The sequence below is a fragment of the Thalassophryne amazonica genome, chromosome 9 (genome assembly GCF_902500255.1).
Source record: "Thalassophryne amazonica chromosome 9, fThaAma1.1, whole genome shotgun sequence".
Classification (NCBI taxonomy): Eukaryota; Metazoa; Chordata; class Actinopteri; order Batrachoidiformes; family Batrachoididae; genus Thalassophryne; species Thalassophryne amazonica.
The window spans coordinates 2,925,420-2,951,539 of NC_047111.1; the positions used below are offsets into that span (position 1 = coordinate 2,925,420).

General features: G+C 41.4%; 1 protein-coding gene across 1 annotated transcript in view; it reads left to right on the top strand.

Annotated features, from left to right (window-relative positions):
- Positions 1–26,120, top strand: part of ttc3 (tetratricopeptide repeat domain 3) — a 190,832-nt gene that overhangs the window by 37,380 nt on the left and 127,332 nt on the right. The window contains exons 8-10 of the mRNA XM_034177494.1: positions 14,230–14,315; positions 16,776–16,870; positions 16,951–17,013. Of these exons, the coding sequence (XP_034033385.1) occupies positions 14,230–14,315; positions 16,776–16,870; positions 16,951–17,013 (244 nt within the window). The remainder of the gene's footprint in view (positions 1–14,229; positions 14,316–16,775; positions 16,871–16,950; positions 17,014–26,120) is intronic.

Here is a 26,120-nt window from a genome sequence, read left to right on the forward strand (position 1 = left end):
CTTGGGGCAACTGTTTGTTGTGATTTGGCGCTATATAAAAAAATTGATTGATTGATTGATTAAATGCAGTGTTGAGGCTGTCATTCTCAGCATCTGTGTGGATGTTAAAATCGCCCACTATAATTATCTTATCTGAGCTAAGCACTAAGTCAGACAAAAGGTCCGAAAATTCACAGAGAAACTCACAGTAACGACCAGGAGGACGATGGATAACAACAAATAAAACTGGTTTTTGTGACTTCCAATTTGGATTGACAAGACTAAGAGACAAGCTTTCAAATGAATTAAAGCTCTGTCTAGGTTTTTGATTAATTAATAAGCTGGAGTGGAAGATTGCTGCTAATCCTCCGCCTCAGCCCGTGCTACGAGCATTCTGGCAGTTAGTGTGACTCGGGGGTGTTGACTCATCTAAACTAACATATTCATCCTGCTGTAACCAGGTTTCTGTAAGGCAGAATAAATCAATATGTTGATCCATTATTATATCATTTACTAACAGGGACTTAGAAGAGAGAGACCTAATGTTTAATAGACCACATTTAACTGTTTTAGTCTGTGGTGCAGTTGAAGGTGCTATATTATTTTTTCTTTTTGAATTTTTATGCTTAAATAGATTTTTACTGGTTGTTGGTGGTCTGGGAGCAGGCACCGTCTCTACGGGGATGGGGTAATGAGGGGATGGCAGGGGGAGAGAAGCTGCAGAGAGGTGTGTAAGACTACAACTCTGCTTCCTGGTCCCAACCCTGGATAGTCACTGTTTGGAGGATTTAAGAAAATTGGCCAGATTTCTAGAAATGAGAGCTGCTCCATCCAAAGTGGGATGGATGCCGTCTCTCCTAACAAGACCAGGTTTTCCCCAGAAGCTTTGCCAATTATCTATGACGCCCACCTCATTTTTTGGACACCACTCAGACAGCCAGCAATTCAAGGAGAACATGCGGCTAAACGTCACTCCCGGTCTGATTGGGGAGGGGCCCAGAGAAAACTACAGAGTCCGACATTGTTTTTGCAAAGTTACACACCGATTCAATATTATAGTGACCTCCGATTGGCGTAACCGGGTGTCATTACTGCCGACGTGAATTACAATCTTACCAAATTTACGCTTAGCCTTAGCCAGCAGTTTCAAATTTCCTTCAGTGTCGCCTGCTCTGGCCCCCGGAAGACAATTGACTATGGTTGCTGGTGTCGCTAACTTCACATATGGCCATACAATAATTTTTACGTAATTATTGTATGGCCTTGCCTTACAATATAAAGCGCCTTGGGGCAACTGTTTGTTGTGATTTGGCGCTATATAAATAAAATTGATTGAATTGATTGATTGACATTTCTCAAAACAGAGTCGCCAATAACCAGAGTTTGATCCTCAGCGGGTGTGTCGCCGAGTGGGGAAAACGGTTAGAGATGTGAACGGGTTGGCGGTGTACACGGGGCTTCTGTTTAGGACTACGCTTCCTCCTCACAGTCACCCAGTCGGCCTGCTTTCCCGGCTGCTCGGGATCTGCCGGGAGGGAACTAACGGCGGCTAAGCTACCTTGGTCCGCACCGACTACAGGGGCCTGGCTAGCTGTAGGATTTTCCAAGGTGCGGAGCCGAGTCTCCAATTCGCCCAGCCTGGCCTCCAAAGCTACGAATAAGCTACACTTATTACAAGTACCATTACTGCTAAAGGAGGCCGAGGAATAACTAAACATTTCACACCCAGAGCAGAAAAGTGCGGGAGAGACAGGAGAAGCTGCCATGCTAAACCGTCTAAGAGCTAGTAGCTGCGCTAAGCTAGCGGATTCCTAAAAACACACAAAGTGAATAATGTGTAAATAATTTAGAGGTGATTCAGCAGAGTGAGTGCTTTAGTTAAGGCACATAAAGATTACACTGTGAAACAAATCGTTATCTAGTTAACTAGATCAATCTAACTGCGCAGATTAAACAGCTAACAGATAAAGCAAAACACCGCTGTGCTTTCTTCCACTTGTGAAATATAGTGAAGATTCGTCCCATCCTGTCAGTGGCTGATGCTGAGACCCTGATCCCTGCATTTATCCCTTCTAGATTGGACTGCTGCAATGTTCTATTTTCTGTTTTACCACAGTCCGGCATTAGGGTTCTCCAGTTGGTTCAAAATGCTGCTGCCAGACTTTTGACACGGAGCAGAAAGTTTGACCACATTACACCCATTTTGGCGTCTCTTCACTGGCTTCCTGCCCCAGTGAGATCAGATTTTAAGGTTCTGCTACTAGTCTATAAAATTGTTCACAGACTGGCACCTCCCTACTTAGCTGGCCTAATTAAACCCTACGTACCGGCCCGAGCTTTGCCTTCTCAAGGTGCATGATTATTTAGTGTCCCTAGTGTGAATAAGAAGTCTGCAGGTCACAGAGCTTTCTCTTATCATGCCTCTGTTTTGTGGAATGGTCTCCCTGCATCAATAAAACAGTCAGATTCTGTGGAGACTTTCAAGTCCAGACTTAAGACACACTTATTTTCCCTTTCGTATGGCTAGCATACTGGTATAGTATGTTAATATGCTTTTACTCTTTTAATTCATTTTATTAGTAAATGGAGCGTGCCACGGCCTCAACTTTATCTAAATTCTGGGTCTTTTAGTGAAGTTTAGGGCTAGTGGCTGGTGATCACCTTAGTATTTCTTCTGTTTTTCTTGTTGTTTAATGCTGACAAATTATACTGTATTTCTTGTCTCTTTGTTTGTTTGTTTGTTTTTTCCTCTCTGTTTAAGGTGCAGCTCCGTCCAGAGATGGGTGTGGTATTTGTGCTGGAGACCCTCCTGTCCTGTGCACCAACAGCATTTCCTGTATATTCGTTTTGTGAATTGTTCTATAATTTGTGTCTGTATCATGGTCCAAGCAGAGGGTCATCTCTTTGAGTACAGTCTGCTTGAGGTTTCTTCCTCAGAGGGAGTTTTTTCTTACCACTGTTGCTCTGGGGGTCGGTAAGGTTAGACCTTACTTGTTTGAAGCACCTTGGGGCAACTCTGTTGTGATTTGGCGCTATATACTTATGAGAGACGCTATATACATTCTCTGCTTTTAAGATTAGGCTTAAAACTTTCCTTTTTGCTAAAGCTTATAGTTAGGGCTGGATCAGGTGACCCTGAACCATCCCTTAGTTATGCTGCTATAGACGTAGACTGCTGGGGGGTTCCCATGATGCACTGTTTCTTTCTCTTTTTGCTCTGTATGCACCACTCTGCATTTAATCATTAGTGATTGATCTCTGCTCCCCTCCACAGCATGTCTTTTTCCTGGTTCTCTCCCTCAGCCCCAACCAGTCCCAGCAGAAGACTGCCCCTCCCTGAGCCTGGTTCTGCTGGAGGTTTCTTCCTGTTAAAAGGGAGTTTTTCCTTCCCACTGTAGCCAAGTGCCTGCTCACAGGGGGTCGTTTTGACCGTTGGGGTTTTACATAATTATTGTATGGCCTTGCCTTACAATATAAAGCGCCTTGGGGCAACTGTTTGTTGTGATTTGGCGCTATATAAAAAAATTGATTGATTGATTGATATAAATGAAAATAAATTAAAATTGAAATTTAAAGCTCGTTCCGCGGCGGCACCGACTGCGACGGCAAATGATCACTGCAGCGTGACTGACGCACACGTGATGTGTGTGAACCAGAGATTTGCTGCTTGTTTAAAGCAACAGGCAGCGTTCATGTGCTTGTAAATAGCATACTGTGGCTCTGCTCTGTCCCTTCTTTGGATTGGTTGAGTTTTATTTGGGTAAAAATCCATTTATGTAAAATACAGATATAAATATCACAGAGGACAACGCATAATTGTGGGCCAAAAGAAGATAAAGGATCATCATGTGCCAAGAGATTGGAATCGAATAATGGTTTAATTAATGAATGAAGTCACAAAATACCATGTACAAAGAATAACCATAGACATCGTCACAAAATCAGACGCTCCTGAGAAAAGGATCCATTGAAGAAAAAATTGCTTCCCCTTAGATTAAGCTAAATACTAGGGCTGCTCGATTATGGAAAAAATCAGTATCACGATTATTTAGGTAAATACTGAAATCACGATTATTCAGACGATTATTTTTTTTTAGTTACACAATGCATTTATTCAGCATTTCTCTCACTTTAAAACAAACAAAAAAAAATTGTTATAGACAATGTGTGCAAAACCTCCAAATTGAAAATGTACTGTACCTTACCTGTATAAAACATAAAATGAATAAAATAAATATGAAAAATATCATATATTATTTTTCTGTTTTCCTCTCCCTTCCCTATTGTCACTGACCAGTTGGTCAGTGTCTTTGGGCATCTCCCTGACTTGTGCTACTAGGACATAGTTTAGCTGCATTGTTTTTGTTTCAATTTATGTTCATTAGTTTGTGTTTTTGTCATCATTCCCTTGACCACGTCTCCTTATCTCCTTTTGGAGAAATTTACAAGAAACAAAGTAAATAAACATAACCAAACAAAATAATAAATATAAAGAAACACTAAACAGTTTATATATAAAAAAGGAAAAAAAAAACGGGGAAAAAACGATGGAAAAAAAACACCCCAAAAAATAAGTTATTTAAAGTTAAGCTTTTGTGGTGTCTGAAAAAAACTGTAGCTTTATTTGGTAAAAATAAAAAAGACTGAACCATTTACAAATTAAAGTGTTCACTCAGGTCAACTGTGCTAAAAGGCTAAGCTAATGTTAACCGATCATTAAACCTTCACAGCAGTTCAGTAAACGTTATGTTTATTTTTACATTATTCTCACCTCAATAAAGCTGCAGAACTAAACTTCGTTGGTCAAACTGGGACTTCACATATATCCAAAAAGTGTGAGTTTTCGGACTGAGTGGGTTTGCCCCAACACCCCGGCTGCCTGCCTCGCTCTGCCCAGGAATGATGCCTGAAGGCCGGCTTCTCCGTGCGGATTGGCTCACTGTCGCGGTTCGATCGATATCCCACCAAGTCGTCAGTCCTCCCTCGGTTGGCGTCACTAGCTGAAAAAAAGCTTCTCCCAGCAGGGTGACGGGAGAATCGTTCTGCTGTTTTTTAAAGCTTTTTTGTGGTTCAGGCGACGCAAATTCAAGAAGGTGATCGCCGAACTTTTTTCAGGTTGTGGAAACAGCCAGAGTGTGACGTAGCAATCCCGTCCCCTTCCCACTTCCGAAGCGAAAGCGTCTGACGTCATGCGACTTGGGACACGTTGACGGATTGGCCTGATGAAAGGCCCTTAAATCGTTTCACACGATTATACGAGGTTGGAGATCGTTTGATACAAATATCGATATCGCGATAGAAATTCGGTTAATTGCACAGCCCTATTAACCTAATAGGGCTGTGCAATTAACCTATACCATCATGTTGTCTGTTAATAATTATTTTTTGTAGTTAACAGCATTTGGGTGTTTAGTGTAATTTTTCTTATTGATGACAATCTTTGGATCCACAGAGTTCACGATGTGGTTTTCCATGTTACGGCTCTTCTTCTTGGGGGCTCCTTTAATAATCTGAGGTAAAGTTAGAGCATCTGAGTGGGCGGGTTATTTCTGTTAAGTATGTCATATACTGATGAAAGTTTTCCGGAAATGACCGGAAATTGTTTTTTACTGAACGTGGTGAATGTTTCCGGGTTATTTTTGGCAATATACGTCAGAGCCCTTTCATTCACTTCATTTTAGTTCCACGCCCAAATATTTGGTGGCGGTAATACGCCATGTTTGTTTGTAAGCTGCCAGTCATTTTCAATGAAGGAGAAGGGTTCATTTGTTTTAGGCTTCAGAGTTTATAAAGTCATATTTTGGGGGACTGCGCTGTTGTTCTAACGGTTTACTTTGTTGTGGACATTAAAAGTCATGAGCCATGTTTTTTCCAGTAAACGTACATTAAGTGGAGTTAACGGGTGACGCTTCCAGCTGCTAAAAAAATCATAACGCCATTAGCATTCAGACAAGAGTTTAACTCTTGTCGGACTAAATTTTGTTTCAGGTGAGTGAGTGAAAATAATACATGACGTTTGTGCTCTGCTAAAGGTTATCAGCTAAATTAGCTTTTAGCTGCAGAATCAGTTACTGTCGAGCTGAGTTTTCTAATGTAAGAAACGTTTTTAGCTTCAAAATGTACAGTAATCAGAAATTGTTGAATTAAAAACGTATTTGTAAGGATTTTTAGGTGGCCAAGAATTTGAAAACAGAGATCAGTAGCTCCAAAGCTCCTGCCAGAACTGGGAAAACTCAGGAGTGAGTGAAGGTTGAACAAGTTGATGCATTAATGTGCCATAAATACTCCTATTGTTCCTTTTGAATTGATACTGAGAATTATTATTTTTGAGTTCTTTGAATTGTCATTTCTGTTACGGTGTAGTTTTCTGAACCACAGTGTATGTTTTTTGGATTAAAGGCTGGTAGCACAGTACAAGTTGCCTGAAAAGACAGCGTAGAAAAATTGACCTGACCCAACAAAAAAGTAAAACATTTTTTAAGATTTTTTTTTTTTTTTTTTTGGTGGGTAAATGGACCAGAAACTGAACCAGAATGCATCCGAGATCTCAAGCCGCACCAGGGGCTTTGGGCCTTTGGCCCTTACCAAAAATTTTCAGATTCCCCCCCACCCCCCGGTCCACTTTCATCACTGATCACAGAGGTATTAAGCGGGGGGGAGGCGGCACGGTGACTTAGTGATTAGCACTGTTGCTTCACAGCAAGAAGTTCTGAAGTGCATCTGTATTTACAAGGTTGTCTGTACAGCAAATATTGAAATGTTCTAGATGTGGGACAAGAAGTATATGGTAGGGCAAAAAGTATTTAGTCAGCTCCTGATTCTACAAGTTCTCCTATTTAGGAAGATGAAAGAGGTCTGTAATTTTCAACATGGGTACACTTCAACTATGAGAGACAAAATGAGGAAAAAAATCCAGGAAATCACATTAAAGGATTTTTAAAGAATTTATTTGTAAATTGTGGTGGAAAATAAGTATTTGGTCACCCTCAAGCAAGCAAGATTTCTGGCTCTCACAGACCTGTAACTTCTTCTTTGAGAAGCTCTTCTGTCCTCCACCTGTTACCTGTATTTATGGCACCTGTTGGAACTCATTCCCAGAACTACACGTAGGGACCTGATGAATGACCTGCAGAGAGCTGGGACCAAAATAACAAAGGCTACACACTACGCAGAGAGGGACTCAAATCCTGCAGTGCCAGGTGTGTCCCCCTGCTTAAGACAGTACATGTCCAGGCCCGTCTGAAGTTTGCCAGAGAGCATATGGATGATCCAGAAGAGGACTGGGAAAATATCATGTGGTCAGACGAAACCAAAATAGAACTTTTTGGTAAAAACTCAACTCATCGTGTTTGGAGGAAGAAGAATGCTGAGTTGCATTCCAAGAACACACTTTGGGGATTTTTTCTGCAAAGAGGACAGGACGACTGATCTGTGTTAAGGGAAGAATGAACGTGGCCATGTATCCTGAGAGTTTATGACAAAACCTCCTTCCATCAGTGAGAGCATTGAAGATGCAACGTGGCTGGGTCTTCCAACATGACAATGATCCCAAACACACCGCTCAGGCAATGAAGGAGTGGCTCCGTAAAAAGCATTTCAAGGTCCTGGAGTGGCCAAGCCAGTCTTCAGACCTCAACCCCATTGAAAATTTGTTGAGGGAGTTGAAAGTCCATCCAGCGACAGCCCCAAAACATTACTGCTGTAGAGGAGATCTGCATGGAGGAATGGACCAAAATACCAGCTACAGTGTGTGCAAACCTGGTGAAGACTTACAGGAAACGTTTGACCTCTGTCATTGACAACAAAGATTATGTTACAGAGTATTGAGTTGAACTTTTGTTTTTGACCAGCTGCTTATTTTCCACCATAACTTACAAATAAATTCTTTAAAAATCCTACAATGTAAGTTCCTGGATTTTTTTTTTTCTCATTTTGTCACTCAGAATGAAGTGTACCTATGTTGAAAATGACAGACGTCTCTCATCTTTCTAAGTAGGAGAACTTGCACAATCGGGGACTGACTAAATACTTTTTTGCCCCACTGTAGTTCTTAAAGAAACACGAAACAGTGCTGTGCTATTTTCTTTAAGGTCTGATTACTAGATAATTAAGTTTTTTAAAGTTGAGACTGTTGTATTCACAGCAGTAACAATTAAACTATTGTGTAGATTTATTTGCTAAAAATAAAAATAGTTACAAATATAAAACATTCACTCAGCTCAGCTAAAGGCTAAGCTAACGTTAGCCGATAAAACTTCAGTATTCAGCGGTGCACTAAACATCGTGTTACATTTTCAGATTACTCGTTCACCTCAGACAAACTTGCAGAAGCTCTGTTGCTCAAACTGGGTATGTGTATATATATATATGCCCAAAAGTGAAGTATTTCGGACTGAGTGTGTCTGCTTGGTCATGCCGGCTGCTTCGGCTCTTGTGGCCTGCCTCAGTGATGAACAGTCGCTGAAAAAAATCTCTTCCCAGCATGGTGATTTCTGTCACTCGTTCTTCTGCTTTTTGCTGCTAATTTATTTATTTGTTTATTTATGGAACACACAAGTCTTCACAAACATGGTGACTGTCAGACTTGTTTAGCCTCCAGAACACAGTGACGTAGAAATCTCCACCCCCTTATGTGCATTTTGTGCATCCAGATGTGGAAACTGGCGCATGCTGTGCGCTCAAGCTTGACCAAGGCCCCTTCACTCTATGGAGACTGCATTCCCAGGGGTGAGAACGAATTATTGATGGCTGTGGATGTGAATTCCACTTTGGTGTAGCTGTTGCAATTTCAGTGACGCTTTTGAGGCAGTTGATCACAGTATTTTGTTAGCGAGAATTGCAAATTATTTTGGTATTTCTGCATGGGTGCGTTCATGGCTGAGATCATACTTGTTTGGCAGAGTGTAGTGTGTCTTATAACAACACATCAGAATTCTCAACTGTGAAATATGAGGTACTTCAGGGTTTCATTTTGGGTCCACTATTGATTGACTTGGTCAGATTATACGGATCTGCAGTTGTATACGGGGCATCTGGAAAGTATTCACAGCGCTTCACTTTTTCCACATTTTTTAAATGTTCAGCCTTATATTATAGCCTTATTTCAAAATGCATGAAATTATTTTTTTTTCCTCAAAATTCTACACATCATACCCCATAATGACAATATGAGAAGACATTTTTTGGGGATTTTTGAGATTTATTAACAATAATAATAATAAAAATCACACGTACATACAGTGGGAAAAATAAGTATTTGACCCCCTGTCAGTTTTGCAGAAAAACAGAGCTTAACAATTGGTACAGAAGCATTTGTCTGCCATTACAGAGGTCAGACGTTTCCTGTAGTTCTTGACCAAATTTTCACACACTGCAACAGGGATTTTGGTCCACTCCTCCATATAGATCTTCTCCAGATCTTTTCAGGTTTGGAGTTTCAGCCTCCTCTAGATCATCCAGATGGTCACTGGAGAACTTCAAACGGGCCTGGACATGTGCTGGCTTGAGCAGGGGGACCTTGCTGCCCTGCAGGATTTTAAACCATGACAGCATCATGTGTTACTAATGTAATCTTTGTGACTGTGGTCACAAAGACTATGGTGGTTATTGTGGACAGGTTGGAGTGTGGTTGATTGTGTGAACAGGTGCCTTTTATACAGGTAACAAGTTCAAACAGGTGCAATTAAGACAGGTAAAGAGTGCAGAATAAGAGGGCTTCTTAGAGAAAAATTAAGAGGTCTGTGTGAGCCAGAATTCTTGCTGATTGGTAGGGGGTCAAATACTTATTTTATGCAATAAAATGCAAATTAATTATTTAAAGATCATACAGTGTGATTTACTGGATTTTTTTTTTTTTTTAGATTACCGTATTTTCCGGACTATAAGTCGCACCGGAGTATAAGTCGCACCAGCCACTTTATCCATTATAAAGAAAAATAAACCATAAATAAGTCGCACCGGAGTATAAGTCGCACCAGCCACTTTATCCATTATAAAGAAAAATAAACCATAAATAAGTCGCACCGGAGTATAAGTCGCACCAGCCACTTTATCATTATAAAGAAAAATAAACCATAAATAAGTTGCACTGGACTATAAGTCCCATTGACATACAGGTATGTTAACTTAACATGAAAAGTTCAGATGATAATATTGTGACGGCTACCGTTTTCAGATGCATATTTCACCAGTCGTAACTTACAATCTGCAGAGTATGATTTTCTTTTTGGTGGCATTTTTTCGGGCCTTCTCCGTTGTCTTGTTAAGTTATCAGTAACGTTGAAATTTTTATTTTTCTATGGTAGTCAGAAGTCGCAGGAACAGTCACACAAGCCTTGAGTGCCCTCTCGTGAGCTGCATTTTACCTACAGATATGTTTGTATTTTGCGGACCACATTGCGAGCCGAACCATGCAGCACCTACCTGCGCAGCTCATGACCACCCAGCGTTGTCGATCCAGCTCCTTCCAAGTGCAGACGCTAATCCTCCGCCGTCGCTCAGTGCTCCCATGCAGCTCTCAGCGTCAACTCTGCTCACACTGATATCCAAGGGTTGAAGCTGTTTTGTTAGCCGTCCCGGAATAAACACCATGTTCGTCTGCTTCAAACGCTATTCACAATCTTCGACGCCAGCTCCTTCCAAGTGCACACACTAATCCTCCGCCGTCGCTCACCCGGTGCTCCCACGCAGCTCTCAGCGTCAACTTAAACACTCTGCTCACACTGATATCCAAGGGTTGAAGCTGTTTTGTTCGCCATGCCGGAATAACAGCAAGCACCGTATTCGTCAGCTTCACACGCTGTGGGTGAGGTGAGGAATACGCGTCCAACGTTCTGTTCTCTGATTGGTTATCGCGACCAGCGTGACTTATAGGACGGCCGCCATACTACAGTGTCCATGATGCATTGCATTTTCTTTTCTGGTGGCCATTTTAAAACATAGATCGACTCTGTCACGTAAAATTGTTTTGTTACAGTAAATTAATTGAGATCCTACCGGTATATTTTTCATTTATAAGTCGCACCGGAGTATAGGTCGCACCCCCGGCCAAAACATGTAAAAAAGTGCGACTTATAGTCCGGAAAATACGGTATGTCTCTCACAGTTGAAGTGTACCTACAATAAATATTACAGACCCCTACATTCTTTGTAGGTAGGAAAACCTGCAAAACTGACAGGGGGTCAAATACTTATTTTCCTCACTGTAAGTATTCACAGCTTTTGCCATGAAGCTCAAAATTGAGCTCAGCTGCCTATTTCAACTGATCATCCTTGAGATGTTTCTACAGCTTAATTGGAGTCCACCTGGGTTAAATTCATTTGATTGGACATAATTTGGAAAGACACACACCTGTCTACATATGAGGTCCCACAGTTGACAGTCACAGCATGAAGTCAAAGGAATTGTCTGTAGACCTCCGAGACAGGATTGTCTCAAGGCACAAATCTGGGGAAGGGGACAAACATTTCTGCTGCTTTGAAAGTCCTAATGAGCACAGTGACCCCATCATCTGTAAATGGAAGAAGTTTAGATCTTCTAGAGCTGGATGCCCGTTTAAACTGAGCGATTGGGGGAGAAAGACCTTACTCAGGGAGGTGACCAAGAACCCGGTGGTTACTCTGTCAGAGCTCCAGCATTCCTCTATGGAGAGAGGAGAACCTTCCAGAAGGACAACCATCTCTGCAGCAATCCACCAGTCAGGCCTGTATGCCAGTTTTAACTCCATCTCCAAACTGAAAAGGTCCAGATATGCCTTTTACTAAGGTCACTCCTTAGTAATGCGTATATGCATATATAGCGTATATGACTGCTTTTTTGCATTTGCGCAGTATCTCTAAAATTAGAAAGGTCTTGTCTCAGAGTGATGCTGAAAAACTAATTCATGCATTTATTTCCTCTAGGCTGGACTATTGTAATTCATTATTATCAGGTTGTCCTAAAAGTTCCCTGAAAAGCCTTCAGTTAATTCAAAATGCTGCAGCTAGAGTACTGACAGGGACTAGAAGGAGAGAGCATATCTCACCCATATTGGCCTCTCTTCATTGGCTTCCTGTTAATTCTAGAATAGAATTTAAAATTCTTCTTCTTACTTATAAGGTTTTGAATAATCAGGTCCCATCTTATCTTAGGGACCTCATAGTACCATATCACCCCAATAGAGCGCTTCGCTCTCAGACTGCAGGCTTACTTGTAGTTCCTAGGGTTTGTAAGAGTAGAATGGGAGGCAGAGCCTTCAGCTTTTAGGCTCCTCTCCTGTGGAACCAGCTCCCAATTCGGATTAGGGAGACAGACACCCTCTCTACTTTTAAGATTAGCCTTAAAACTTTCCTTTTTGCTAAAGCTTATAGTTAGGGCTGGATCAGGTGACCCTGAACCATCCCTTAGTTATGCTGCTATAGACGTAGACTGCTGGGGGGTTCCCATGATGCACTGAGTGTTTCTTTCTCTTTTTGCTCTGTATGCACCATTCTGCATTTAATCATTAGTGATTCATCTCTGCTCCCCTCCACAGCATGTCTTTTTCCTGGTTCTCTCCCTCAGCCCCAAAAAGTCCCAGCAGAAGACTGCCCCTCCCTGAGCCTGGTTCTGCTAGAGGTTTCTTCCTGTTAAAAGGGAGTTTTTCCTTCCCACTGTCGCCAAGTGCTTGCTCACAGGGGGTCGTTTTGACCGTTGGGGTTTTTCCGTAATTATTGTATGTCTTTTGCCTTACAATATAAAGTGCCTTGGGGCAACTGTTTATGATTTGGCGCTATATAAAGAAAATTGATTTGATGTTTTCATCTGGCGTGCTCACTACCTGTGGTGGCAGGCAGGCTGTTGGCAGCAGCTGAAGTCCTCTTAATTATCTGTCAAGTGCTTATTTTAGCTGTTTTGAGCATCATTGCTGGCTGCACTCTGCTTGCCGCTCTTTATGCCGTTTGCTGCTAGTTGTTCCTGTGTAGCGTGACTCCTCTGTTCTGCGCGGTGTTGTCCGGATTGCCTGGCTGGTATAATATGGTGGTGCTAGCTTCCCCCTTTAGCCCTTTGTGTGTCACTCACTGTTTTGTGTATTTGAATTGTAGGACTGTTCGCGGTTGAGCGTGGCGGTGCAGCGGGCTGATTTGCTGCAGGAAGCCACTGCTGCTTTGCTCTGCTGTGTTTGTCCTGTGTCGGGCTGGCGGCTGTGCCCGGTGTTGGACTGTGTGGCGCTGTGGCGGCTTCTTGTGCCATGTCTGTTGGTGGTGTGTGGATTCACTGGTTTCTGGTTTGATTGTTTTATGCACAAGGCACCATAGTGATTATTGGTGAAAATGTGACGCAATGTTTCCCTCAAACACGAATTGGCCTATTTTCTGGCAGCAATTCAAAAAAGGAGAATTACTTGAAACAGAGGTTCTGAAACTTGCTGGCACTTCGTGTGTTTTCCCCACAGCGGGGAGACTCTGAACTAACACCAAAAACATGAAAAAGATGATTTTGATTCTCTATCCCCTTTAAAGCGCCGTCGCTGTCTGCGTGATCATCAGACGACCTGATTGATTAGGTGTGATCAGAGCCGAATGAGGCGCTGTGACTTTTTAAACTTTTAAAGCGCTGTCGCTGTCTGCGTGATCATCAGACGACCTGATTGATTAGGTGTGATCAGAGCCGAATGAGGCGCTGTGACTTTTTAAACTTTTAAAGCGCCGTCGCTGTCTGCGTGATCATCACACTGACAGATCACCAGATCACACAGCACATCATTCAGGTCTGAACATATCTGATCACACTCAACTGGCGCTTTAAAAGTTTCAATCATCACAATGATCAGATCATCAGGTCTGATCATTGTGATGATTCAAGCTTTTAAAGTGCCAGTTGCTTTCTGATCAGTGGACCTGATCAGAAAGCAACCGGCGCTTTGAACGTTTAGAGTCACAGCGCTCCATTCATTCACGGCAGCGTTTCCCACAACCTGTTGACTCATCAGCATTCTGTACACAATGAAAATGGTCCACCAAGATAAAAGTTAAATTACTCTGTTTCTGAGCCGCGCCACACCGTGCCATACCAACCCGAACCACTCCGTGTTGAGGTGTGACAGCGGCATTAATTTATTAGACGTACACCAGCGTTTTTAATAGGCTTGGCATATGCAGGCTAAACGTCGAGGTGTGACGGGGCCTTAAGCATGAGAGAGTCACGGGCTTTGTTCACACTAAAGGCTTAAGATGGTAGGTTTTAAAATGTGAATGTTAATGACCACAGTCTCTGCTTTTACCATGATTCAGATGCTCGGTTCATTCAGGTGATGGCCACCGACACGAAGAACCACATGAAGTACCTCCAAGCTGAACCACCTGACTGGCTGAAACAGGTACCGCTCACACCGGGTCACACAGCTCAGCGTGCATTTCCGTCACACCGTTTGGTCTCAAACATGCTATGAAATGCTAAAATTTTAGTTTTTCCAAATGTGTAAATACATGTTTGGAGATGAAGCTCAGAGTAGAGGGATGTAGAGCAGCATGCCGGTCAGACGCTGGCGTGGAGCGCCTTGAGGTGCAAAACATCAGAGTGAGCGGCCAGACGTTTCTGTTGTGTGTCAGCTGCAGCAATAGGTCCTAGCTTCTGGGTCACCCAGACCAATTAGGCACCGTTTCATGGGGGACACAGAGGAAACTTGGGCGAGGCCGTGAAAGTGAGCAGGTTTCTTTGTGAAGTCTGAAGGGGATGTGTTTTCATCCTGGTCATGGAAAGAAAGAGACATGAAAGACATGAAATCTAAAGTTGTGGCCTCTGTGACGTGAGGAGAGGTGTGCAGAGTCACCCTCAAGGTGTCTGTGGACGACGGATGTGTTTTGTTGGAACATGAACTTAACACCGGATAGGTTTCATGCTGTCATCGTGAAGAAGCTGTGTTGGAACTGGTTGGAGGAAGCAGTTTTATTAGTCAAAATAAAATCAAAAATAGGTGTATTGCTGATGTTTTTGTCATATAATTACTACTAATTACTGAGTTCCATGAGTTTTAGTGCAACTTCACCACAATTTGGGTTGGAGTGAGTAATTCAGCATGATATAGTGTGGTCATGATCATTTAGTATACAAATAATGAATGCTTGAGTTCAATGGTACGAATGTTTTTTGAGGTGAAAGCTGGAACGTACTATTCAACGAGGCGAAGCTTTCAGCGAATTAAATATTCATTCCATTGAAAGAATGTAAAACATTCATTATTTGTTTTATATAACAGCTAAAATAGATCCTTGTCATTTGATATTTTCTTAATTTATAAACAGAAAAGGAAATTATATTTTGGTGCTCCACTGCCGCTAAAGTCCAACACGAACTTCAAATAGGAGTCCAAATTGTGACGTGTAGCTCTTCATGCCAATAGACAGCTTACAGCCGAGTGGATTTTTTTTGTGTGTATTAGGAGAAATACTCGTCCATCAGGGACACAAACTTCGCATGTTTTGTTTTAAAGCTGTCGTGCGTGCACAGAGTGCAATGGTACCAAACGTATGGAACCAAATTTGCACACTAAATGGAACCAAATTGCACTCTAAATGCAACGCAAGGCAAATGGGACGAATAATCCATGTCACGTGACATACAAAGCACCAATCAAATGACAAAGATCCACTCAGCCGTTATATAATATCAAATTAATTTGTGATCAAAGTAAATGATGGAACAGAAGAAGGTTTAAATACAAAAGCTTGGTGAAAAATTTGTTTTGAAGGGTCGATCGCACCCTTTGCTAAGTGGATGGCGGAGGAAGGTCGTCACACATTTGTTTTTGTTTAATGCTTAACTTGCTTGTGTGATAGGGATGATCCGATCCACAATTCTTCACTTCTGATCTGATCCCGATACCTGAATTTGGATATCTGCCGATACCGATACTTTCCCAATCCGATACAGAGCTCTGTTTTCTTTAATGTTATTATATTATCATTATTGTTGATTTTATATGAGACCTGAAAGTTGAGCTGCAATTTGCCAGAAGGTGTATCTAAGATGAAAGCCTAGATTTGATGTTTTGGTGAAAGAATTAAGTACTTTTTTGTAGACGCTCTGTTTCTCCCTCTCTCTCCCTGTCTGTCTCTCTCTTGTTCGCTCTGTCTCTTTCCCTCTGTCTCTCTCGCTGTTTTTGTGCTGCACAAACTTTGTACTTTTTGGAAACACAAAGCCTTTCAACTGGAAAATAAATATATCCTCACGTGCAGGATTTAATGGCGACTTTTTTCCCCCTTTCAGCAGACAGAATCTCTGTTCGCTGTCCTCCTCGGCTGCCGTTTCACAGCCTCGACACAGTGAAGCGGCTACCTTTTTAGCACACGTTTTCAGCAACAGTTGAGTTCATTTTTTTGAGAAAATCTGTGCCTGAGAGCCGGGCAGAAATTTGCTGTTGCCCTCGGCTTCGAGCACTCTCTCAAACAGCTCTGCTTCAGGACCCTCCCCCTCTCCTGCTCCCACTCAGCAGTAAACAAAACAGAGAGCAAACAGCAGTTGAGAGGATTCACACTGGCTCTTCTCCGGTATAGGAAAATGTTGTGGGTTGGATCGACGTTTTCCGATACATGAATTACATCAGTATCAGAAGCCGATCCCGATATCGGATCAGTCGCAACCTTATTGTGTGAATGTGGTGTCATCAAAGTGCACTGTTTTATGGCCACTCTCTGACGGCAGCAGGACCCTCGGTTTGAACGGATGTAGTCTGTTTATCCCCACCTGCTCTGGGCAGGCCTGGTTCTGCTTTCCTGAAGGGGCCTGATCACATCCCCAGGTCCACTGAAGGTCTCTCTTTGTCCTGTTCTTCATCCAGAAAAGTGAAGAGATGAAAAAGAAAGGAAACGAGAGCTTTCAGAAGAATCAGTACGACGACGCTGTGAAGTATTACTCCAAAGCCATCAGCTGTTAGTAAGTGCTGCTTCTTGTTGAAGGCGTCTCAGGCCCTCTTGGCGTCTCTGTGCCTTGTGGTGAAGTCTTTCTCCTTCCAGCCCTGAAAACCACGTGGTGTACGGAAACCGAGCGCTGTGTTACATCCGCAGCAAGAAATACCTGTAAGTAAATACAGATCCACTCGACCATTGTTTGGTGTTTAAAGATGTTTCACAGGCACTGTCTCCATCCAGCACCTCAGACAGTCACAGTGAGCGTGAGAGACATGAAGGCTAACTGCACAGTGCCAAATCACATGGCTGAAAAACCTCCGTTTGTATACAGGTTTCCCGCCAAATTTGTTTCCATGTTTCATTTATTTAATCATATAAAACCACTAACTTAAAAAAAAAAAAAAAAAAGATATTTTATGGCTTTATTTTGACACAAAATGCACTCCTCTCAAAACGTGTCCCTGTGCAGTAAATCAAGCACACCCCCTCTCTTCTTCTGTGGTGTTTAATGGCCACCAACATCCTTATTGTTACATTGCTGCCACCTGCTGCGTCAGTCCGTTATAGCAGCACTAAATCCTCTCTTTGAGTCCAGTGTCTTTCAAGTATTTAAAAAGCCAATACTTCCCCCCTCACTTGACCTTATGGCTAAAATACTTAGTTGATTTCCTTCAGTTTTTACTTTTTAATAGATAAACCATTCAAAAATGATGAGACATATTTTGAGGTAAAATTAAAGCACTGTGCTAAATACTGCGTAGGCATATTCACTAGTTATGATTTTTATTATTTATTACAGCTGGTGGCATTTGAAAATGAACGTACCTGTATTTAGCACAGTGCTTTAATTTTACTTAAAAATATATTATTTTACAAAATATATGGCAAAATAATTCGGTGAAGTCATAGAAAAAGTGGAGGCACGTATTAATCGGTTGGAAAGATAGATTGATAGCTTACATTCAACACTATATAAACACATGGAAGAAAATACGTGCTGACACGGCAGATTTAAAGGAGCGCATGACGCATGCAAAGGAGATCATATCTACATGTGTGGAAAAAAGAACAGCTCACCGCACTGAGTTATCCAACTGAGAACCTCCCCAAATGGTTCCCAGCCTTTGCTGCCACCTGCCTGGAGATGGTGAGGAGGTTTGGGTGTTTGCAGGAGCCTCGTGGGGACGACAAGCCTCATCGCCCACACCCGCTGATCGTTAAATGTTTTCGGTACACAGACAGGGACTGAATTCTCCAAGGGTCCTGGAAACATCCTCCAGAGGTGTCCAAAATCCAACTGAAGTCGGCAGCAGATTACATTGAGGCCACAGCCAAATGAAGGAAACCAAGCTACAAAGTGATGCATGAAGTACAAGCAGTGGTGGGCACAGATAACCAAAAAAAATTAACTTCGATAACAGATAATCAGATAACTGAAAAGTTATCTTCGATAAAGATAAAACAATAAACCACCCAAAAATATATCGGAAGTTACAGATAACCGATTACAGATAAATTCCAATATTGTCTCTGGTACATTTACAACTACTAATAAAACAAATTTAAGTTTTAATGCCACAATAGCTTCTAGTAATATTAAAAGTAACAACAGACCCAAACACTGAGACCACACTTTTGTCTTTGAACATTATGCCCCTGCTGGAAGTGCTTGTTTATTACAGAGCTCCCAGCACAGAGGCACTCTGAGAGCAGTCATAAAGCCAACTCTCTGTCAATCACAACGCTCCGGTCAGGCGGTCTTGAAAAATAAAGTCATGCTGACTTATGGTTTTGATTTATAAATAACATTAATACCGATAGAATAACTCCATTAATGTCAATTCTGTCATTTGTACAAAGTTAAAATATAGCATATATCTTTTAATGTTGAATAATGCACTAATTCTGAGGTTTTGTAACAAACACAGACAGATTGCAAAGGATTCTAGGTAAAAGTGCCTCTGCTAAATACTGATTGGTTCAGTCATTCATTATGTAAACCAATACATTAATGTGACGTGTGTCGTGTGTTGGTGTTTACAGATAAATGTGCTTTTGTAAAATATTCAATTTTTTTTATTTGTAAAAACAGGCATTTTTACGGAGCCCTGGAAGTGTCATTGCAAAATGTTTTGCATGTGGAGAGAATGTGCGCACGTTTTATGATGTTGTAAAACGTGCTTTACACTGTGCGAGATGATTTTTCATGCAGGAATTTTTTTGGACCGAGTTTCAGGTTAATCGCGCGTCTTGCATCATGTAGTGTACATGGAGTAACAAGCTGCGTTTAACATCTCAGGACCACCTCCTGATTGCTGATCGTATGGTCCAATGAAAGTCAAACCTTTACAAGCATCTAACTGCTCGCACTGTGCCTGTGCAAACACCGCAGAGCTGTCTTGTAATGTTGTTTTATTTTATTTTTTGCTGTTGATTTGTTTTGTTTTTAAACTTCGTTTGTAAAAAAAAAAAAAAAAGCCATTTGCAAAGCCAAAAAGTTGATTTGGTGCCCAGACGTGTAGTACTTAGGGCGAATACTGCCATGAACACTACTGGCCAGTAGATGGCAGTAGAGGCCTTGAAAACAAAATTCCAGATAATCCCTGTCTGCTACATTTAAAATGCATGGAATTTAACAAACGCAAATACAGTAACGTCGTCTATAAACCCAGAGAATATATTCACAAGAGTTTTAGGCACTAGAGTTTAATGCTGTTGTCTGTGGAGCCTGAACAGAGTGTCTGAAATGCAATTGTCCTGTCGTCAACGTACTGAGATTACATCATCCTACCCATAATGCACTGCTGGGCACAGCATGTGCTCACAAAACCTTAAAAAATTAGCACATTACTTTAAAACTAAAACATATATCTGATATTTTCACTTTATAAAACTTCAGACATGACAGTAATTTTAAATAACTTGTCCAAAATTAGTTTGGTTAAAATTTGAACCATAAGTTAAAAATGTATGCATCTGGATGACTTAGGTGATATTGCCAGCATATTGGTATGGTGTTAAAGAAAATGATTTTTTTTTTTTTTTTTTTTTTTACAGAGGATAGACGCTTTTCATAGAAGCAGCTCTCTTCTGTTAGCAGAGGGTATAACTCTCCATTTGTTATACAACTTTTAACAGGTAGGTGCTGAACTGATTTTAAATTTTAAAAATGCTTGTTGCTGTTCAGCTTTGTTTACTTTGTTTGTTGGTCTAAAAGTTATCGGACAAAAATTAATCGGAAGATAATTGGTCCGATAATGGTTTTTAAATTTATTAAATTAATTAAGATAATCCGATAATGAAAACATTATCTTCGATAATTATCTGTTATCGGATTATCGGAAGTGTGCCCACCACTGAGTACAAGTTAAAGGTTTCCATGCTTTCCTTCTGTATCCAGTCATGATTAAACATACCAAAGGGTGACGGCGGTGGTCCAGTGAGACATCGGCATCAATTTGACCAGTTAACGCTTAGCCTAGGCTCTACACTGACAAAGTGAGGAACCTTGGGGTAATTTTTGATCGTACTTTGTCCTTTGACCTCCACATTGGAGATATTACTAGGACTGCTTTCTTCCACCTGCGAAATATATCAAAGATTCGTCCCATCCTGTCTATGGCTGATGCTGAGACCCTGATTCATGCCTTTATCTTTTCTAACTTGGACTACTGCAATGTTCTATTTTCTGGTTTACCGCAGTCCAGCATTAGGGCTCTTCAATTGTTTCAAAATGCTGCAGCCAGACTTTTGATATGAAGCAGTTCTTTGTGAAATGTCTGAAACCCAGCCTTAACCGGGGAGGGGGTCTGAGACACACTTTATCCCGTTTACAATGGGGTACTCAGGTCAAAGGAGTTTCAGTCTTTTGTTCATGGTAATGAGTCATTCACATCATCAAGGGAGCCATCAGACAGGCATCCATCCCATCATTAGAGGGACAGCTGTCCTGTCATTAGGTGTGCTAACTAGAGCACAATAGTTGCTAATTAGAGCTATTGTTTAGTCACTAGCCTATAGCAGTCTGCCTCTCAATAGAAGGGGTCTGGTTAGGTTTAAAACTCCAGCTTTTGTTGGCTTCTGTTTTATTCTTCTCTACAAGAGTCAGACAGAAGTCAGACTTCCAGAGCAAGAATTTTAGCTGAGGAAGCGATTTGAAGCGAAACGTCCTCGCGTCAAGCAACCCAGTCCAGTCGAAGATTCAAGCTTCTCTACTATGAAGCAGAATGTTTGTCTATGTGTAAACTGGGCTTTAGTTATGCTACTATAGACTTAGACTGCTGGGGGTTTCCCATGATGCACCCAGTGTTTCTTTTTATTCACCTCGTTTTGCTCTGTATGCACCACTCTGCTTTTAATCATTGGTGATTGATCTCTGCTCCCTTCCACAGCATGTCTTTTTCCTGATTCTCTCCCCTCAGCCCCAACCAGTCCCAGCAGAAGACTGCCCCTCCCTGAGCCTGGTTTTGAATTTAGAAGATCTTCACTTAGCCTGGAAAAAGAGTTTGTTGCTCTATAAGAAAGCCCTTCGTGAAGCTAGGACATCTTTCTACTCATCACTAATTGAAGAAAATAAGAACAACCCCAGGTTTCTTTTCAGCACTGTAGCCAGGCTGACAAAGAGTCAGAGCTCTATTGAGCTGAGTATTCCATTAACTTTAACTAGTAATGACTTCATGACTTTCTTTGCTAACAAAATTTTGACTATTAGAGAAAAAATTACTCATAACCATCCCAAAGATGTATCGTTATCTTTGGCTGCTTTCAGTGATGCCGGTATTTGGTTAGACTCTTTCTCTCCGATTGTTCTGTCTGAGTTATTTTCATTAGTTACTTCATCCAAACCATCAACATGCTTATTAGACCCCATTCCTGCCAGGCTGCTCAAGGAAGTCCTACCATTATTTAATGCTTCAATCTTAAATATGATCAATCTATCTTTGTTAGTTGGTTATGTACCACAGGCCTTTAAGGTGGCAGTAATTAAACCATTACTTAAAAAGCCATCACTTGACCCAGCTATCTTAGCTAATTATAGGCAAATCTCCAACCTTCCTTTTCTCTCAAAAATTCTTGAAAGGGTAGTTGTAAAACAGCTAACTGATCATCTGCAGAGGAATGGTCTATTTGAAGAGTTTCAGTCAGGTTTTAGAATTCATCATAGTACAGAAACAGCATTAGTGAAGGTTACAAATGATCTTCTTATGGCTTTGGACAGTGGACTTATCTCTGTGCTTGTTCTGTTGGACCTCAGTGCTGCTTTTGATACTGTTGACCATAAAATTTTATTAGAGAGATTAGAGCATGTCATAGGTATTAAAGGCATTGCGCTGCGGTGGTTTGAATCATATTTGTCTAATAGATTACAGTTTGTTCATGTAAATGGGGAATCTTCTTCACAGACTAAAGTTAATTATGGAGTTCCACAAGGTTCTGTGCTAGGACCAATTTTATTCACTTTATACATGCTTCCTATGGGCACTATTATTAGACGGTATTGCTTAAATTTTCATTGTTACGCAGATGATACCCAGCTTTATCTATCCATGAAGCCAGAGGATACGCACCAATTAGCTAAACTGCAGGATTGTCTTACAGACATAAAGACATGGATGACCTCTAATTTCCTGCTTTTAAACTCAGATAAAACTGAAGTTATTGTACTTGGCCCCACAAATCTTAGAAGCATGGTGTCTAACCAGATCGTTGCTCTGGATGGCATTTCCCTGATCTCTAGTAATACTGTGAGAAATCTTGGAGTTATTTTTGATCAGGATATGTCATTCAAAGCGCATATTAAACAAATATGTAGGACTGCCTTTTTGCATTTACGCAATATCTCTAAAATCAGAAAGGTCTTGTCTCAGAGTGATGCTGAAAAACTAATTCATGCATTTGTTTCCTCTAGGCTGGACTATTGTAATTCATTATTATCAGGTTGTCCTAAAAGTTCCCTAAAAAGCCTTCAGTTGGTTCAGAATGCTGCAGCTAGAGTACTGACGGGGACTAGCAGGAGAGAGCATATCTCACCCGTGTTGGCCTCCCTTCATTGGCTTCCTGTTAATGCTAGAATAGAATTTAAAATTCTTCTTCTTACTTATAAGGTTTTGAATAATCAGGTCCCATCTTATCTTAGGGACCTCATAGTACCATATTACCCCATTAGAGCGCTTCGCTCTCAGACTGCGGGCTTACTTGTAGTTCCTAGGGTTTGTAAGAGTAGAATGGGAGGCAGAGCCTTCAGCTTTCAGGCTCCTCTCCTGTGGAACCAGCTCCCAATTCAGATCAGGGAGACAGATACCCTCTCTACTTTTAAGATTAGGCTTAAAACTTTCCTTTTCGCTAAGGCTTATAGTTAGGGCTGGATCGGGTGACCCTGGACCATCCCTTGGTTATGTTGCTTTAGACGTAGACTGTGTTTCATAATTATTGTATGGCCTTGCCTTGCAATGTGGAGCGCCTTGGGGCAACTGTTTGTTGTGATTTGGCGCTATACAAGAAAAAAGTTGATTGATTGATTGTCGGCGGGTAGTACGTAGACCGAAGTTCGCGGTAGTTCCGGCTGTTTTCGCTGTGGAAAGGGGCGGAGCATTTTGCCGGCATTTTGAGTGCCGTACTAGCCGCAAATACGCGGATAAAATGCCGCTAAATCCGCCGAATAAAGCGGAGTTTTGACGCCGTAGCATCCGGCACACGTCAGGCAACGGGGGTTAATACCCAGTTCTATCCTTTACAATCGCAGGTTAAGACGCGCGTGAGAACGGTGGTGTTCTGCTGCCGCTGATAATGCCCTGTATACCGCTGGATTTATCCAGGGATATCCCGCGTTACTCCAGGAACTTTTGCATATAGGCCCCGCCCTCAGAGTATAATACGCTGAAGCAGCTGTCAGTGCAGGGGGAGGGAGGTCATCTCTCAGCCTTTTCTTTTCTCTCCTTTTCCCCTCCTCAAATTGTTGCTCCGTATTCACCACAGGGCTACCCTCTGCTTCTGAACCACACCTCTTTGTAAGTCCTTGCCGCTGCCAATTTTATTTTAGGAGGCATACTGGAGCTTCTCTGCAAAAATATCTGGAGCTGGCCGCGAGTGAGAGACCTGCATGCAGTGCGCTAGCGTTTTTATACTGACCACCGCCTATCGGCCGTTTGGAACGCCATTAACCGGGAGGTGGCGTTTAGAATAGCGTACTGTCCGCTAGCGCCGCCGTTTTGTCTGCCTCTGTCGCCGGTTAAAACGCCTTTGAGGACGCCGATGTGGGCTCTGTCGCTGTTTTACACGCCGTTGGTTGGTTATGGATACAACGCCGGCCGCCAATTATGGCGGTGTAAACTGCTGCACTACAGGAAGGGGCGGGATGATACGGCGATTAAAAAGTATCAAACGCCGTTGTTCGCGTTGTCTCCGTCGTCAGGCCACTTCTCTTGGAGTGCTCCTGGAATTATTTGACATGTTGCATAATTTTTTCGACGATTCCCGGTGAAGCCGGAACCAAACCACGCCCCCGTGCGCTGGCGTTTACGGCATTTGATCCCTAAAACGGCCCGGAGGGGGCAAAATCTCTGCCGGGACGCTTCCGGGAGAGTTTACGGGGCTTAAGGGATGGTTCAGGGTCACCTGATCCAGCCCTAACTATAAGCTATATAACTATATGGATGTAAAGATTATATATATATATAAATATATATAAATTTCAAGTTTGGGCAAGAAGTCATAATTTTTATGAATACAGATCCAACAACACATGCTATACGATGTCATGTAATCTAAAAATACTTTCAAGGTTTACCTGAATGATTCATTGCTTATATTTATTTAATAGTTAAATACATAGTGAACAAGTAATATTTCCTCCATAATCTTTAAAATGCACACACTTGCAAACAAAGTACTCTTAATCTAGGTATAGCATGTATACCAAACAAAGCCATCATGTCCAAAAACTATGTTCTTGGGTTATGTGCAGGAAAATGTGTTTTCTGCAGACACAGCACAGGCAAAAAGGCTAATGGTAAATCAGCTACTGCAATAATATTTGTCATCAGTATGCATGTTGTGTGTGCAAAAACCCTGGGAGAAGTGTCTCAGCTTTGTTCTGATCACTGTCATTCAGACTGTACTTGCGAGCACCAGCATCACTCAAATCAACAAAATTGTGAAAGCCAACTGTCTTACACAATGTCTTTTGGTGACATTCATCTTGCAAAGTCAACCCTAGAGCACATTTTGCCTCCACGATTGATGAAAATATGATTAGGCAATGGTCAGAATTCCCAGAAATTCTTTGACCTATTTCTGGGAAACCAGGTTGAAATTAGGTTGTTCAGTTAATCCCACCTTCTGGGAAATTCTAAATATAGCCTGACCTTTTTCTGGGAAATTGTCAAAATTATCATTCATTTGGGTACCCTGTGCTGTTGCATCCATCAGCAATACAGTTTTTTTTTACCAAGTTAAAATAATTGTATAATTATTATAGTTATTATGTAATAACTATATATTCACATTTCTAGCCCATTGATTAAGACTTAACACCATATAGTCAATGTGCGATTTCACACAATATTGCCTATTGTAAAAAATAATTAAAACACAAATATTTCTTTCCCAAACTTGAAATTCAGTATATATCATCTTTACATCCATATAATTGCATGGTTGAAATTAAATTTTTTAATCAATTCCTCACCTGGTGATTTTTTGGGTATTTTTGCGAAAAATCGAAATTGCACAATTTCAATTTTTCCCTCACAAGCACAATTTTGGCTGAAATGGAAAAATGAAACATTCTGGTGTTGTAACTGATTCATGAGTCTATGCCTGTAAGGAGAAGCGTGGGCATTAATCCATTTTGACACAGTGTATGTCCAAAGTCAGAGCTCGTTTAGAAAAAATACCATTTTTGGCAGTTTTTAAGAACAGTTGGATAAAAAAAATGAAGCCAGATATCATTGTTTTGATGCCAGATATGGCTTTTCCAGTATGATTTTACCTAAAATGGTAAGTTTGAAGGGTTTCACCTAATTTGGCTAGGCTATATTGCTGCGAACAAAAACGCTACGATTTTGAAACTGCTCCTGTTCTTAAAGTATTAGAGCTGGCTCATTAAAACATGGGGTATTTACAATTTTCTGGCAGGGGAACAAGTACATTTTTTTTTCTTTTTTTCTTTTTTTTCTTTTTTGGAAGGGGCCATGTGGGGAATTTTTTAAAATTTGACCCATTTGGCATGGAATGACCCATACTGGCATAGTATGTTACTACACTTTTTACCCTTT